The sequence below is a fragment of the Electrona antarctica genome, assembly GCF_951216825.1.
Source record: "Electrona antarctica genome assembly, chromosome: 3".
NCBI lineage: Eukaryota > Metazoa > Chordata > Actinopteri > Myctophiformes > Myctophidae > Electrona > Electrona antarctica.
Genome location: NC_136808.1, coordinates 61,322,064 through 61,338,763, shown reverse-complemented (window position 1 = coordinate 61,338,763; position 16,700 = coordinate 61,322,064). Strand labels below are relative to the sequence as shown.

General features: G+C 43.1%; 1 protein-coding gene across 1 annotated transcript in view; it reads left to right on the top strand.

The window, feature by feature from the left end:
- Positions 1–7,352, top strand: part of LOC306919903 (leucine zipper protein 2-like) — a 168,440-nt gene extending 161,088 nt beyond the window's left edge. The window contains exons 12-14 of the mRNA XM_079496457.1: positions 4,104–4,625; positions 5,295–5,477; positions 5,710–7,352. Of these exons, the coding sequence (XP_079352583.1) occupies positions 4,104–4,148 (45 nt within the window). The 3' untranslated portion in view covers positions 4,149–4,625; positions 5,295–5,477; positions 5,710–7,352. The remainder of the gene's footprint in view (positions 1–4,103; positions 4,626–5,294; positions 5,478–5,709) is intronic.
- The last annotated feature ends 9,348 nt before the right edge of the window (positions 7,353–16,700 follow it).

Genomic DNA, 16,700 nt, shown 5'->3' with positions numbered 1-16,700 from the left:
GGCCGGTTAAGACACATGTGTGGCCGGTTAAGACACATGTGTGGCCGGTTAAGACACATGTGTGGCTGGTTAAGACACATGTGTTGCCGGTTAAGACACATGTGTGGCCGGTTAAGACACATGTGTGGCTGGTTAAGACACATGTGTGCCCGGTTAAGACACATGTGTGGCCGGTTAAGACACATGTGTGGCCGGTTAAGACACATGTGTGGCTGGTTAAGGCACATGTGTGGCCGGTTAAGACTCACCTGTGGCTTCGACATGTGTGGCCGGTTAAGACACATGTGTGGCTGGTTAAGACACATGTGTGGCCGGTTAAGACACATGTGTGGCCGGTTAAGACACATGTGTGGCTGGTTAAGACACATGTGTGGCCGTTTAAGACACATGTGTTGGCCGGTTAAGACACATACGTGGATGGTTAAGACTCACCCATGGCTTTGACATGTGTGGCTGGTTAAGACACATGAGTGGCTGGTTAAGACTCACCCGTGGCTTCGACATGTGTGGCCGGTTAAGACACATGTGTGGTTGGTTAAGACACATGTGTGGCTGGTTAAGACACATGTGTGGCCAGTTAAGACTCACCCGTGGCTTCGACATGTGTGGCTGGTTAAGACACATGTGTGGCCGGTTAAGACACATACGTGGATGGTTAAGACTCACCCATGGCTTTGACATGTGTGGCTGGTTAAGACACATGTGTGGCCGGTTAAGACACATACGTGGCTTCGACATGTGTGGCCGGTTAAGACACATGTGTGGCCGGTTAAGACACATACGTGGATGGTTAAGACTCACCCATGGCTTTGACATGTGTGGCTGGTTAAGACACATGTGGCCGGTTAAGACTCACCCGTGGCTTCGACATGCGTGGCCGGTTAAGACACATGAGTGGCCGGTTAAGACACATGTGGCCGGTTAAGACTCACCCGTGGCTTCGACATGTGTGGCCGGTTAAGACACATGTGTGGTTGGTTAAGACACATACGTGGCTGGTTAAGACATATATGTGGCCGGTTAAGACTCACCTGTGGCTTTGACATGCGTGGCCGGTTAAGACACATGTGTGGTTGGTTAAGACACATGCGTGGCCGGTTAAGACACATATGTGGCCGGTTAAGACACATACGTGGCCGGTTAAGACTCATCCGTGGCTTCCGCACGTGTTTAGGTTTTGGTTATAGGGTTAGGTTTCTGGTTTAAGGACTTCAGTGTTTTGTACCATACTATTGTATGAGTACAGAACAAAGGATGTTTGCTTTCGCCATCTTTGTTGAAGAAGAGTCTGGGCAATTAAGGTTTAGTTTTACTAGAAGTACTAAAAGTTTCTCAATCTTATATTTAGATTTAGTCTGGCTTAATCTAGTCACCTCTGAGGTAGCTTAGGGTTTGGGATAGGGTGTCGGACTATTGCATGTCGGACTGTTAGTACGTCGGACCAAAGAGATGCACCCACAAATATGTACAGGATCACAAAAACGCGATATAATTAAAGTTATACAGTACAGTTTCCCAACTGGTCAAAGCAGTGTTGACAGAACCTTAAGAGTAATAATTATACACAAGGCAGACAGTGTAGTGATTTGAACTGTGATATTCAATGTATTATGTTCCCGTAAATGCAGAGTAATTATGCAATAATGTACATCTACTTTAATAATTAAATAAAAAAGGGGAAGTGTACTCACTCACCCTCCTGTCCCATTAAATACAATAGGAAAATGAATCATGAGACAATTATTACCCATGAGATAATTACCTTAACGACACAAGGTGAACATCCTGCTATAGGATTGAGAATCTGCCTGCCTGCCTGCCTGCCTGCCTGCCTGCCTGCCTGCCTGCGCATCCATGGGCATTGAGCATTAGCATAGGCAGGGAATAGCAAAGCAGATCTTGGTCAGTCAGAACAATGCAAGTGAGAGCACATTAACCCCATATTGACCTCCACTCACTGGCTCCCCTGAACGTTTTAGGATTCACAGCCTTGCCTACAGATCATTAAATGCACTAGTAGTAGCAACAAACCTCACAATGAACCAAACAGGTCGCTCTGACCTTTTACCACCACGCATCGCTCATGTGTCACGTCCACTGACAACTTGCTTCTGTTGGTCCCAAGGTCAAGGTCTAAGCCCAGGGGAGCTTGTGTGGTTGCAGCATGTTTTTAACCACTATGTAACACATTATTTTCAAACATTTTAACCACCAAGCAATAAAGCTCTGACACCGGTTCTGACACGGATGAAAAGCCAATCACTGACAAGCAGTGAGCGAGTCTGGCGGCCGCGGCATCCACCAAATGTCACATTATGGTAAACACCAAACAGACGCTTTGATGACCAGCCAGATGTAGTGTGTTTGGTAAAGCAGTCTTCTCTGTTAGAGTCTCCCATCACTGGAACAGTCTCCCTACAGAAGTAAGAGAGACCTCCAACTATTTGACCTTCAAATTCAACCTGAAGAGGTGGCTAAAAACAAATCAAATCTGGAATCATGAGTAATTATCAGCTCTATCGCTCACATCACTACGGTTGTTCTGTCCCCTGTACAGTGTTTATAAATATAAATCCTGACAATTGACCTGTATTGTATTGTATGTGTTTTGTATGGATAGTTTTATCATAATTTTTAAGAGCCTGCTCAGGGACTACAGATGTAAATTACAGTAGTTTATAGCTATCTCTGGCCCGTTTACTGTACATGGATGTGAAAGCAGACGTGTTGATTAATGAGCATTATTGTCCCTGTCAAAATAAATGAATACATAAATGACTCCAGGCTGTGGAATTAGTGTCTTGTTCCCCTGAACATTGTTCTAACATGTCAACCTCAACTACCCCTCCTCCATAAATACATACATACATAAATAAATAAATACAAATAAACATCCAATCTTACAATAGGTTGCGGAGCAGTTAATTTCTGAAGCACTCTAAAATGCCAGGAGGCACTTACAGTTACAACAGGAAATATCTTTCCTGTTTAACCACATGAACCCTATAGCGTCCCTATTCTGGTCACAATAAGTGAATATTCGGAATATAGGCGAACACAATAGATGCAAATTGGCAACCTACTGTACAAGCCTACTAATACAATGTGTAAAGTTAAACACAGACAGAGCTAATAACAGGCTATTTTTTTTTCTCATCAAGGATAGCCAAATAAAACAAAACAAATCACACCCGTGTGAACTGAGTGGTGCAAATCCCCCCCTCCCCCCCCCCCCCCCTCTCTCTCGCTCTCTCTCTCTCTCTCTCTCTCTCTGTAATTAACAGGCAACAGTGCAATACTATCTCTCTCTCTCCGTTTCTGGCACAACAGCGCCCCTACTGGTACTCATGAGTCACACATGAGTCACACACAAACATACAATTTACAATTTACAATTTAGGCATTTAGCAGACGCTCTTAATCCAGAGCGACTGTACATACACAAACATAGGTGAACAACACGGACATTGCTGTTCCTTGGAGTGGTTGCACCACTCAAAAATCACACCCGTGTGAAGTGATCGGGGGCGCAGTTATCATACATCATCATACATCATCTCATTCCGGCCAATCACAATTTGCATCCTCAGCTTCGTCTTCAATGTTTGTGTTTACACAAAAACTCAAAGCTGGCCTTTCATTGTCGATGGCATTCAACGTTTGTGTTTACACAACACTCAAAGCTGGCCATAGGGGGGCTAGCACCCCTCTAAAAAGGATGAAAATATAGCGTCCTGACTACTTTCGTTTCAACTCGGCTCGTGACAAATCATGACAATAAACACAATGTTTTGGGCCAATCAAATAATTATTGAGAAGAAAAACAAAACAAAAACCCTGCCTTTTTTCTAATTATTTGATCTGCCCAAAACATTGTGTTTATTGTCATGATTTGTCACGAGCCGAGTTGTCTTTGTCCGCGGTCGTAAACGTCTTTAAATAAATACTTTTTGAAAAGGCTTTGGGGAAAATGAACGGGGAATTATTTCCTGGGTCCTCGTCTGCGGCGGGACTGCGACGCTCTATTAAACACACATTTTCTTCTTATTTTTGCATTCTATAATTAATATATAGTATGTTATCTCTGTTCTTTTGTCCACAAGGGGGACAACAAGGTGGCTGCATACAATCCCAAACCAACCCAGTGAAGAGGACATGTGATTGGACTGTAGTTCAGCAGGCCCGCCTCCAGCAGGAACCAGTGTGTTTTTTTTTTTGTTTGTTTGTTTTGTTTTTTCCTTCTTTAGACCAAGACCCCAGGACCGGGGGCCACTTTTGAAGCAAATATTTCAAAGTGGCCAAATCTGCAAGGTTTGTCCCAAAACATGAACAAGTTTGTGACATAGATGCAAAAAAGGACACTACTGCACGTGCAAATGGACCCATGATGTCATCAAACCCATCTGGCTCAAGCCTGGAAAGGTTAGGCTGTCCCTAACGAGCAACTTTCATGGAAAATGAAGTGAGCAAGGATTTTGTTTCTGTCCTCCAGATAATATAATAGCCTCAGTGCTTCAGACATTCAGATCAGCTCTTTCAGAGGTTCAAACCACTGCAGAGGAAAAGCACTGCCAATAATCACAAGACTTGCAAGCTTGCAACTGCGTGGACAAATCTCTTAAAAGGTTGGTGTTGTAAACTCATTTCTGAAATTAATACTCTGCAGTAGTGCAAATGTCTACAAATGTGTACACACTCAAAATAAATATTTCAAAACTAAAGTTTCAACGTTTCAAAACTTGTTTTCCATCCTTTCAAAACTAAAGGCTTCAACATTTGAAAACTTTTTTGCCCACTCAAAACTAAAGCTTTCAGATCACCATTAAATTGGTTTCAAACCAATTTCGAAACCTAATTATACACCGGGGGAACACTGAAACAAACACTGTAAAGAGTGTTGCCGTTGTAAAGGACAACTAAAATTCAAAACAATGTTTATAAGAGATTTAGTTTTCAACCTATCAAAACATTATGCAAGCATTGTTTTGGGGGGTTTCCTTTTTTCAATGTTGCAAACCCTTTATAGAAGGAGTTTCAATCATTTGCAGAATCTTTGGCGATTATCGCTGAATGTTTTACTTAGATGGACAGAACAATCCAGGAAATCAAGGTTATGCTCAAGTTGGGCCGATCTGGAGTACCTTTCACCGGTAATGGACAAAGTACTCAACCATAGTACTTAGTTGAAAGTACTTCAAGTATTAGTGCTGAAATACTAGCTTTTAAAATTACTTGGAATGGGTTGAACTAGGGTTCAAGTGGTTAATAATGTTTCTGTGCTCATAACTCACTAGGTACAGGAGCGGGTTCAACATGAAGTCCTGGCGGTGGAGTGTCTACGTGGTGAACGTTCCTAAAGACTGCAGTAATATCCCTCGTCGTCAGAGAGCTTGAACCCACACAGTCTGGGACTTGTGCCAGATGTGCTCCCACCGTCCATACACAAGCTTGTACTAACACAACTCTAGACTCCAGAGGTATTGAGATTATTGATACGTGTGAAAATGAGGCTTTACATCCTGCCTGCAGCATGAAAATCTGAAGGTTTATTTCTTCAATAGAAAAACAAAACAAAAATAAATCACGTTTTAGTCCCATATGACCTATATCAGATGTATTTAGAAATAATCATGCATTTTACTGGCTATAGTGCCTTGTTACTACACGTCTGTAGCTACAATAACTACTATACCCTTTTTTGTGTTTCAGGATGAAAATATTTTCACATCTCCCCAATTCTTTATTCGCTGGCTTCCAGTTGCTGCCCGCATCCAATTCAAAACACTGGTGATGATGACCTACTGTGCAAGACGATCAAAGCCTTACCTGATCCAACCACACACCCTCTTCCTACTCTTAGATCAGTGTTTGTCCCTCCCATCCATAGGACGCCCTGGCCAACACCTAGCACCTAGCATCCTAGGCTCTTCTCCCTTCTGCTCAAGCTGTGGGATGGCCTCCCCCCTCAGTCAGGACTGCAGACTTGATTGAGATGATGAGATCTTTCTATACGTGAACACAAACATTTGTGCAAGATTCATTGGTCACCACTCCACATGTTCTGCCACGGTCTGAAAATCCACCTCTTCAGACTACATCCAACCTCCTAGCACTCCTCTTTCCTTAAGCCCAAACCCACACCAATGGATCGAAGCGTGTTTTTAGCGTCCGTCCCAGCGGTGTGATATGTCCTGTTGCACGTCGACGCATGGTGGCACAAGTCGACCCAAGTGATTCAATTGGTTCAATAAGGGCCTATCTCGGCCCCACCCTGCTCCCCTCCGCCCCACCCGCTCCTGGTGCTGCCGCCATCTTGGTGGACTAAACACAATGTAAACAATGGGAGCAGGGTGGGGCCGATATAGGCCCTTATTCAATGGTTGCTTGTGTAGCCCCCAGCCAAGACCCAGCCTGCAACAGCCCTGCCAATCAGGCTCAGCCCTACTGGCACGACAGGTTGCGAGTTGGTCTGGCGAGTGGGAGCCCCGGGTTCAATCCCCACTTCCGCGTAATGCTACAATCTGGCGTAGTCGGCAGGACGTGGAGCGTGATATCCTCACGTGAGGGCCATGAGGGACATCGTGTGCGGCGGTCCGCGGTGTGAAGTGAGAAGCGCGAGGACGCGCTTCAAAAGACTGGGGGGGTGATTGTAGCCCCCAGCCAAGACCCAGCCCGCAACAGCCCTGCCAATCGGGTTCAGCCCTACTGGCACGACAGGTTGCGAGTTGGTCTGGCGAGTGGGAGCCCCGTTCACAATCCCCGTTTCCGCGTAATGCTACAATCGCAAGAAGTTGCAACTACATGCAACCGTTTGGTTGCAAGGAGTTGCACGGCGACCCGTTGGTGTGGTTTGGGCTTTAGATCACTACTGTTTCCTAATATTTCAATAGATGCTAGTTTGGCTATTCAGATGTATGTTGGTTACATGTTGTTCATATACATTGTTTAGATAGACATACAGTATACTGTTCTCTTGTCCACAGATGCCAAGTATGCTAGATTTTGATGTTTAACCTACTTGGTAACCTTACTAACCTGTTTATTTTGAACCTCTAGATATTTTTCTTTGCATTATACGAAACCATCTACCCTGTCATTTGACTATAGGGTCCATATAATTTATTGCATGGCCTACATTGCTGTGATAGTCACTATATGGATGAGAGCATCTACATTCTCAAATTGTTCTCATGTTATCTCAGTGAATTGAGAGCATGGTATATTTGTAAATACTTCTTTGTTGCATAACCTGCTATTTTGCTGTGCACTACTATTGGAATAGACTATTTGCAGTACAAGATTATTTACATAGTATTTTCCCATGTATAACTTTCTACAGTTGCAAGTGAATATTGGAATAAAACAACATCATTTTCACAATCTTGCTTTTACTTGAACAAATGCTATAAAAATCTAAACATCTTATGGTACTGCTGTACAATGTCAAGTAAATTAGTTATACTAGACCTGTACGTGCCTGTCGCAGTCGGCCACCGGCCTACTTGGGAACGATGCAACTTGGGAACCTAATGATATACGTTGTCATAGCACCCGTCAGCCGGTGTCCCACATGGAGATCTGTGTATGTGCCTGTGTGTGAAGACTACAAACTGAAAAGTGTATTTGGCAATCCATTCGGCCCACTGGCAGATTGGTTGAGCCTCAATTAGCTGAGGCAGAGGCTGGAAATTGCACAGCTGAAAGGAGTTGGCCTCATTAGGCCCACTGGCAGAGCCTGACCAGGTGAAAGGAGTTGGCCTCATTAGGCCCACTGGCAGAGCCTGAGCAGAGCCTTTTGTGATGGTTCTGGAGAAGCGTGGGTCCGACCGACTCGATACCGGGCACTGCACTCCCTGTGGGGGTGTGGAACGCGTGTGTCGAATTTGAAGTCGGTGGGTCAAACGGTTCTCTAGTTACGTGCATTACAACCGTACACACACACGCGCACGTACGCACGCAGAGACGTGGCGCATTTATAGTAGGATTTTGATAGTATCAAAGTGTAAACTACTGCTTTTTACAAGTAAATAAGGTTTAAAGTATCAATGACTGTACAACATAATCAATACAGCTTTTATAAGTAAACAAAACAATCGTTTTGAGGTTGTATCTGCTAGCTTTGTAGTACAGTATGATCAAGCAGTAGGCTACAGTATAGGCCTATAGGGCATTCATTTATGGAGAAAAATAATATGGAGATACGAGCTTTCTATCCGACAGTAATAAAGTTCACACCACAATTATAATGAGGATAGTCATAGTGCTTGGTGCATGTGGACAGCCTTTATAGTGCTTGGTGCATGTGGACAGCCTTTTGAGGGTTCTGGGAGCAACATAGTTTTCCATCTCGTTAGCACAGTACAACTGCCATGTCAGCCCTGATAAACAAGTAGGGTGACCAGATGCCCCTCGTGCCCCTGTGCGTGGGACAGTCCCTCATTTTTAAGACTTTTCAGGCATCTCACAAATTGAGACCCTGTCCCACATTGTGACTGGCAGGCAATTGTATCTAATAGTTAGTCCCCTAATAGTTGGCCTTCTGTTGTAAAGCTCTCTCATTGTCTCTTCCTGCAAGATGTGTTAAAATAGCATAAAAAATAAAATAAAGCATGATTTTAACACAACATATGAGCCACCGGAGGAGGAGTTTATAAATGATAGCCAATAGGCCTATGGTCGAATATGACATCAAGGCATGAAAGGGATATTTGACTTTATTTAGGCAGTTTTTAAGTTGCTTGATTCAATATTTAGACATTTGGTATTAACTTTAGCTTCCCCGTCCCCTTCCCATACAAAGCCATTGTAACTTCAAACTCCATTTTAACCATGATAGATTCATCGAAAACACGTGTCCTTGGTTCTGGTGACTGATGCCCTCCTACATGAGGGGCCCGTGTTTTTTAAATTACTTTTTTCATTTATTTATTTTATAATTCTTTTGGATTTGGAAAAGAAGAAAAAAAAGGAAAAGAAACATGGCCCCCTCATGTATTAGAAGGACAATATCAGTCACCAGTGTTTTCAGTGAATCTATCATGGTTAAAATGGAGTTTGAAGTTTTTTTAGTGAAATATTCCTTTAAGGCCTGAACAGTGTAATCCTTCCGACGTCGGAAATTCTTCCTGTTCGGACTTCGGAAAAACTTTCCAAACTGGATAAAGAAGTGGCTGGACTCTGGAGCAACCCAGATGATTGGAGCATTTAACTTTAAAGACATGGTGCAATGGCTTTTTGGGGCATTTTACTGAAACCGGAAGGCTGTGTTTCTGAACCAATCAGAGCATCGCATCCCTTTGGGCTATGGGAATGGAGTCTGTTGACAGACAGATGACTTTAAGTTTAAAATGAGTCATATACACTGTCTGGATGTCATCTTGAATGAGATTAAAAACGGAGAAGAATCAACGGATAAGCGGTTGAAGATGGATGGAAATTCTGTAATCAGGAGCTGTGTTTGGAGGAACTTGCAGCAATGGGAATCAAACAGGTGAATGAAATCAAGATTACTTTGTTTCATGTGGGCCTCGACATGTCATCACGCATCACGTTTTAGTTTGGAGGAAGTAATTAAAATTGGCTTTTTATGGACTTTTGAAATAAAAATACACAAAAAATGATTTTTGTTTTTCATTGTTTTGGCATCTATTGTTACAGGTACAGTATGCCCATATGCTGCCCACAGATATGCTCTAATGCTCAGTAGAACAAGGACTCACATGGCTTATAGGCCTATCTCACAGCCCCCTTTCCACGCCCACTTCCGGTAGATAGTGGTGTCATTTAACATTAGGCATTTACACTTTTTTTCTCTGGAGAATCTAAGTACATTTCCTAATGTTAAAATGTCAAAGACCGATAATAATATGAAGAAAACACACCTTACCTTTACAAAATGGTAGTTTGTGGCTTGTGAAAATACCTCTTTTAACATGGAAGCCTATGGACCGCAAAAAAAATAACACCACTATCAACAAAAGGGGGCGTAAAAAGGGGGCGGGAAATGCTGTGAGATAGGCTTATTGCTGCTGTTGCATCATGACACGTCGTGTGCTTGTAGATCGGCTATTTTTGCTATAAATATAGACCTGTTCTTGAGATTTTGACTTCCTGGCGTACCTTCATGGGCACAAAAAAGTTTGAGAAAACAGTCAAAGTACCGTGTCTGAGAATTTAACTGCCACCCATGCAGGGTCATCAAGATTTAACTGCAGCTTAGCCACGCTTAATTCCATTTACAGTAATGGACGCTGCCACTTGAATAATATGTGCTGAGAAAATACAAGGACATACATTATGCCAGAAAGCTGAACTCAGCACGGAAAGATAGTCTAGTGATTTGGCCAGAATACGAGGCGTTCCAGGGTCTCTCACGCCTCATCATTTAGAGGTCAATCCAGGTGAGACATAATAGAATGAACCTTAGATCATCTTGAACCATTGTTTGGCTGATGGCCACTAATGTTGACTGAGGGGAAAAGGCTAATGCAGATTGTGCTTGTGTTTGCACATCATTCACTAGCACACTTACTATAGGGTTGTGGATGGAACCAGCTGTGATTGGTTTCAAACAGTAGAACAATCAGCAAACACACTGTTTTATCTTGACTCTACATTCTGAGATCATTAATATCGATATAATTATGTATGTCGATACCAGAACTAGACTACAACAGTCATTTTTCTAGATCTACTGTAGATGAGTAGATGTGTAAAGGACTGAGAAAAATGCATTACAGGCAGAACTTTGCTTGATCGTGCAAGTGACAGGTGCCTAGACTAATTCAGAAATATCCTTTTCCTATTATTATTATTATTAATAATAATAATAACTAGAAAAGGATCGCTGCAAGCAGCGATAAGGCAGGACCAAGCAGGAAGGCAATAAGAATAATATGCACAAGAAACATGGAAGACTAAACTTGAGAAAAAGACCATGGAATTGTGACAGGGTCGGTTTTTTATAGTGGGGGGCAGGTACGGGTTCTTGAAGACTCATACCCAAGAGGAGAATTAGCAAGAGAGACCACTTTGCTTTACTTCCTGTATCTGCGTGAGGTGGGCGGTAACATTATTAGGAGACAGGAAGAATGTTAGAGTCTATTCATTTCCAATGGGAGAGTGAACGTGAACACAGCTTCTGAACCATTCCTTAACTCCATGGTCACTGAACTAAATACTGGACCAAATCATCACAAGGCACACAATATTTACAAGATATTCATAGTAAAATGGCTTCTTTTAGCGAGACAAATCAGGAGAAAATCTACTTTGTTAATTACATTTCTTTATCCCAGCAACAAACTCTCGCGAGATTTGAGATGAGTCCGGAAGCCTCTCTCTGTCCATCTGCAATTTCACGGACAACACATAGGGGGCTCTGACCCCATATTTAAGATGATAATATGTGAATATTATAATGTGAAATGAATGGACATATTTAAAACGATTAGAAATGATCCTTATGTGCCCAAATTAGAGCTGGCATACTTGGTCTGCATATTGAGACAGGCAGATATGTAGGCACGGTTGAGGAGGATAGATTATGTAGTCTGTGTGATCTAAAGGACATTTTTATTGTCCATTCTACAACTCTATTAGGGAGAGACTTTTTAATGAGATAGATCCAAATCATGAATTGATATGGTTGGAGGACTTCGAGAAACTAAAACGACTATTTCAAAAGTACACCTTGTCAGTTGTTTTCAATGTACTTTGTTAAATTACTTGTCAGTGTTGTTGTCTTCTTCTTCTATCAGGTTTCATGGCGGTCGGCAAACCTAAATGGTGCATTACCGCCACCTACTAGACTGAGTGTGGAAACAGTGTTGTTGTCAGGGGGGGAGGGTGGAGGTCGGGGAGAAGCAAACCACGCCTACTATATTTAGGAGACCATTTGTAGGCTTTGTGTACCATTTCGCCTCTAGTGGCTCCAATGAAGTTGGCCCATCTTCATACATAAACCATCTTTGCTCATACACAGAGTTGGCGGTGCCCAGATTTGAACCCATGACTTTGTGTTGCAAAGGCAAGAGCTCTACCGAGCTAACAAGCAAAATCAGTGTTTTTGTAGCAAGTTGCGCAAGGATAACTAATGATAAGGTGGGTATAAAAGGGAATCCTTTCAGGATACAAAAAACCTGAACTGAAAGGCCAGGTGTCCAAATCAGTCTTTGTTTCAAAATCACTGTTGTACAACATCAAATAATCTATCAATTCATGAGTAAAGAACCTGATTTGATCAAGTTCTTTATACATGTTTCCCACTAAACAAATCAGTTTCTAGCATTGTTACAGCCCTTTAAACTTGGCTCAACCAAGGGCTAACATAAAAGGACACAAAGTCAGATCAAAAGTTTACAAAGATATTACACATTTATTTAAAATCCTGCATTGCAAAACAGGGACTGATGGACAAGAATACTTACGACCAGCCCATCTGAAACTTAACTAATAACAGCAACAAAAAGGGAACACAACTGTTTGGGTGTTTGGGAGACAATGAGCTGCTGCACAGGTCCACTTATATAGCCTGCAACTAATCAAGAACAGCTGACTAAGGGTGTGGCAGGCAGAACTCTCAGGTGATTGACAGGTGAGGCACTTTAGACCAGCAGAGGTCAGCAAAGCCACAGGCACTACAACAGAACAAAGTAAAGACAAAATTTCACAAAACGGCAATTTTCATTGGCTCATAAAACCTTCATTTTTTCACTTAAAAAAACGTACTAAACTTTCCCATGTCCGTATAGGTCCAAAGTTCACGTGTAGAAGTTTTTGATCAAAGATCCTGGGAGGAGATGCATTTTAATTGATTTTCATATAATTCAAAATGGCGGGTGATCTAGAGGTCAGAGGTCAAAAGTAACAGCACGGAACTTGTTCGGCATGAGGAGACGCATATATGTTGAGGTTTCATTGCCGACGGTCAAACGGTTCATGAGCTATGCGTGGTCAAAGTTTGCATTTTCAATATAGCGCCACCCTTTGGCCAATGGTTGTGGGCTTCGCATCCTCACCGTTTGGCATGGCCCTCTACCATATCTCCAAATTTCGCGAAAACCGACTGCACGGTTCAGCCAGAACTGCTATTTTTGGCGGAAGAAAATAAATTACAATTCCAAAAAATGACCAAGTCCTTTCAGGACTGCTTGGTCCTTTAATAATAATTGTTATTATTATTGTATTATTTCTGTATGTATATATTTACGTAATTTACGTATAATTTCTCTAAGAGAATTTACGTCATATGTGTCTGAGCAAATCAACATGTTATGTCATGATGATGTACGATGATAGGAGCGCCCCTCACTTCACACGGGTATGATTTTTTCCTTTTCTTTTCACTACTACCCCCCCCCCCCTCTCCCCCCCCCCCCCCCCTCTCTCTCTCTCTCTCTCCCGCTGTGTGAGATGGTTCCTCCAGCAGCAGCAACAGCTTGGCCCCCTCCTGGTTTTAGCGGTTGGCATTTCAGAAATCCTGGGTTCATTCCAGCCTTGCTTTGCCCTCCTACAGTATCTTTGCATTTCCTTGCTTCACGCTGAGACATCGACATGGCAGCCCCCCCCCCCCCCCCCCCCCCCCTGCCCTCCTCCAGACACATCCCAGCCCAGGGCCTCTGCTGTGGGCCGTGCTGCTCGTGGCATTATGTTTGCTCAGCTTAAATAAATGGAAATTTCTCATTCCTTGTCTCTCACACTTCAACTGTTTCTTCATTTGAATTTCATGCTGTCACTGTAAACGGACCCACCCCCTTTCACATTGCATTGCTTTGTTTTAAGCTCCACCAAGTACCCTCAGCAGCTTTTAAACTCCACCAAGTACCCTCAGCAGCTTGTTTTAAACTCCACCAAGTATACCCTCAGCAGCTTTTAGCTAGGAGCTCCACCAAGTACCCTCAGCAGCTTTTAGCTAGGATGTTTTAAACTCCACCAAGTATACCCTCAGCAGCTTTTAGCTAGGAGCTCCAAGTACCCTCAGCAGCTTTTAGCTAGGAGCTCCAACTTCAACTTCACTTCATTCTATAGGGCTGGGTAATCTATTGATATGATATTGCTATAATATGTAATATCATTAAAAATGTTAAATTAAATTAAATTGCACAAGCTCACATGTTGCATCACATAATAATTAAACTTATGTCACAACACATTATCGTCACAATAATAATGTATATAGCCTAGCGCGTTCCAAAGTACCTAAAGACGCTTGAGGCTTGAATATTGATATTGAGGTATTTGGTATAAATAAAATCACACCTGTGTGAAGTGAGGGGCGCTCTTATCATTATACATCATCATACATCATCTCATGAACAACTGCATGTATGTGATTGGTTGATTACATTTACGTCATATTTGGTGGACATTTTACCTAATTTCTCCTTTCATTGTCAATGGCAAATATTGAGACGTGTGGGGACAAAAGCTGTATATAGGAGGGGCTAGCGCCCCTCAAATCGGCCAGTCCTACTCCAAGCAAGTCACCCACCAGAGAGCCAGGTTGTTTTACCATTAAAGGCATTGTTCAAACCTGTTGTCCTATTGTTTAGAACAATTGTTATAGACAAAGATAAAACGCTCTCTTCCATGTTCCATCTCAAAGGAGACAAAGTGATTACTTCTCTAAAGTCCATTTACAAGCTTCTTTCTGTTGTCAGACAGTGACGGATACATCAGCCTAATCAGTCCCAGCTGGGTTTCCCTCAAGGTCCCTTCTAAGGTAGACCAATATAATGGAGAACTGCGCACTTAATTATACTGATTACATTTTGACCCGGTCAAACAGGCCAGTACTTCTGCCCTATTTCCTTCTTTCATCAAGCTCTTTATCTAAAGGTTGTCTTTCAGCCTTAATGCTATAATTTATTCACAAGAGGACAGCATAAATTAACCTGGGGAGCTTGTGGTTATAAAGTCGATGCTCTAAGTCTAAGCGGTAAGACACATGGGTTATTTATCTCCCCCATAATGCATCTCTGTGAAATCTCTCTCTCTCTCAAACTGTGGAATGTACTCCCCGCATTGCAGTCAGAACTGCAAAAACTCAAGGTCCTTACACACAACAGGATGTTGAATATTTCACACTCAAACTATTAATTTGGTGATGACTCATTCATACATGTGCATGCTTTTATTTGCGGTTAAATATATCGGGGGGGGGGGGGGGGTAATTACATTGATCCATCGCTATGTAATATTCAGGTTCTGTGTGGATGTAGCCTACTCATCTTGACACAAACAAATGAAAGCAAATTTCTCACACAATATAAAATCTGCAAATCTGCAACCGAGGAGGAGGAGGATGAGGATGGCCCAATAGCTCCCATCTTCCACGACCTTCACATACCAGACAGACTCATCATGGAGGACCAGAGGACCATGGCTACCAGTAAGACGTCCTGAGGGCGAGAAGCGACCTCGCCCTAAAGGGCACAGACATCCACCTGGGTGACGGCAGACTGCTGGGCGAGCACTGGCGCTTTGGCATGGAGGGGTCAGATCAACATATGGAATGAATTCTGTACTGGCCATACTGTATATGGAGCGTGTCTTGAGTGTACATGCAGGGTTTGATGAGGTCAGATCAACATATGGAATGTCAGAACAGGTCAGCTCCATATATGGAGATCTAAAGGTGGCTGCGGGTGCAGTGTCTTGAGTGTACAGGGTTTGATGACGTCTGGCCATATATGGAGCATGTCTATAGGGTTTGATGAGGTCAGATCAACATAAGGAATGTCAGAACAGGTCAGCGGCCGCGGGGGCAGTGTCTTGAGTGTACAGGGTGTGATGAGGGCCCAGGTAGGGCCAGGCCTTAATGTTCGGGCCTGTTGAGAACTCTAGTTTCGCCGGCTGCCAGGCGCGATAACTTTGGGGCGGGCCTGTCTAGAGTTTGAATGGACAGATATCCGTCAAAAGGGAGACATCGAAGAGAAAGGATGGGTAGGGAGGGATCAACATATGGAATGTCAGAACAGGTCAGCTCCATATATGGAGATCTATGGGTTTGAGGCCAGATGTAGAGTTGCTGGCCAGCTCCATATATGCAGATCTAGGTGATGATCCAGTCTTCTCCATGTATGGCTATCCAGGGTTTGATGAGATCGGTGTCATGATCTTCATATATGGAGATGGCCATATATGGAGCATGTCACAAGGCGTGATGGACTGACGGCCATATATGGTGGTGTGATGTGTCACCAGGCGTGATGTCACAAGGCGTAATGGACTACTGACAACCATATATGGAGGCGTTTAATGACGTTTAATGACTGACGGACGGACAGGTTTTGCAGGTTTTCATAGTAATCTGCAACCGTAGTTGCGGCAAGAGCTATGGGGAGGATGTAGTGACACTCGAGGTCCTGAGATAGACGAGGAAGTGTTGGATTTTTATCAACCAAACAAATAAAGGAGTATAGCCGCAAACTCGTAGCTGCCGATGCAAATAATTTATTGTGGACACAGGGACTGGAAACAGCAATGTTTCATACAGACTAGGCTGCCTTCTTCAGGGTAAAGAGATCAGGATTTGATCAACCAAGCATAAAAAGCTGGAGAGCTGCTGGAGCTGTGGCGCACGATGATCCTTGTTCCAGTAGCAAAGTTAGGCGACCTCACCAAGACAGAGAACTGCCGGGGCATTAGCTTGAGCTCACCGGATAACCGCTAACCGGATGATCCTCGTTTTAGACCCG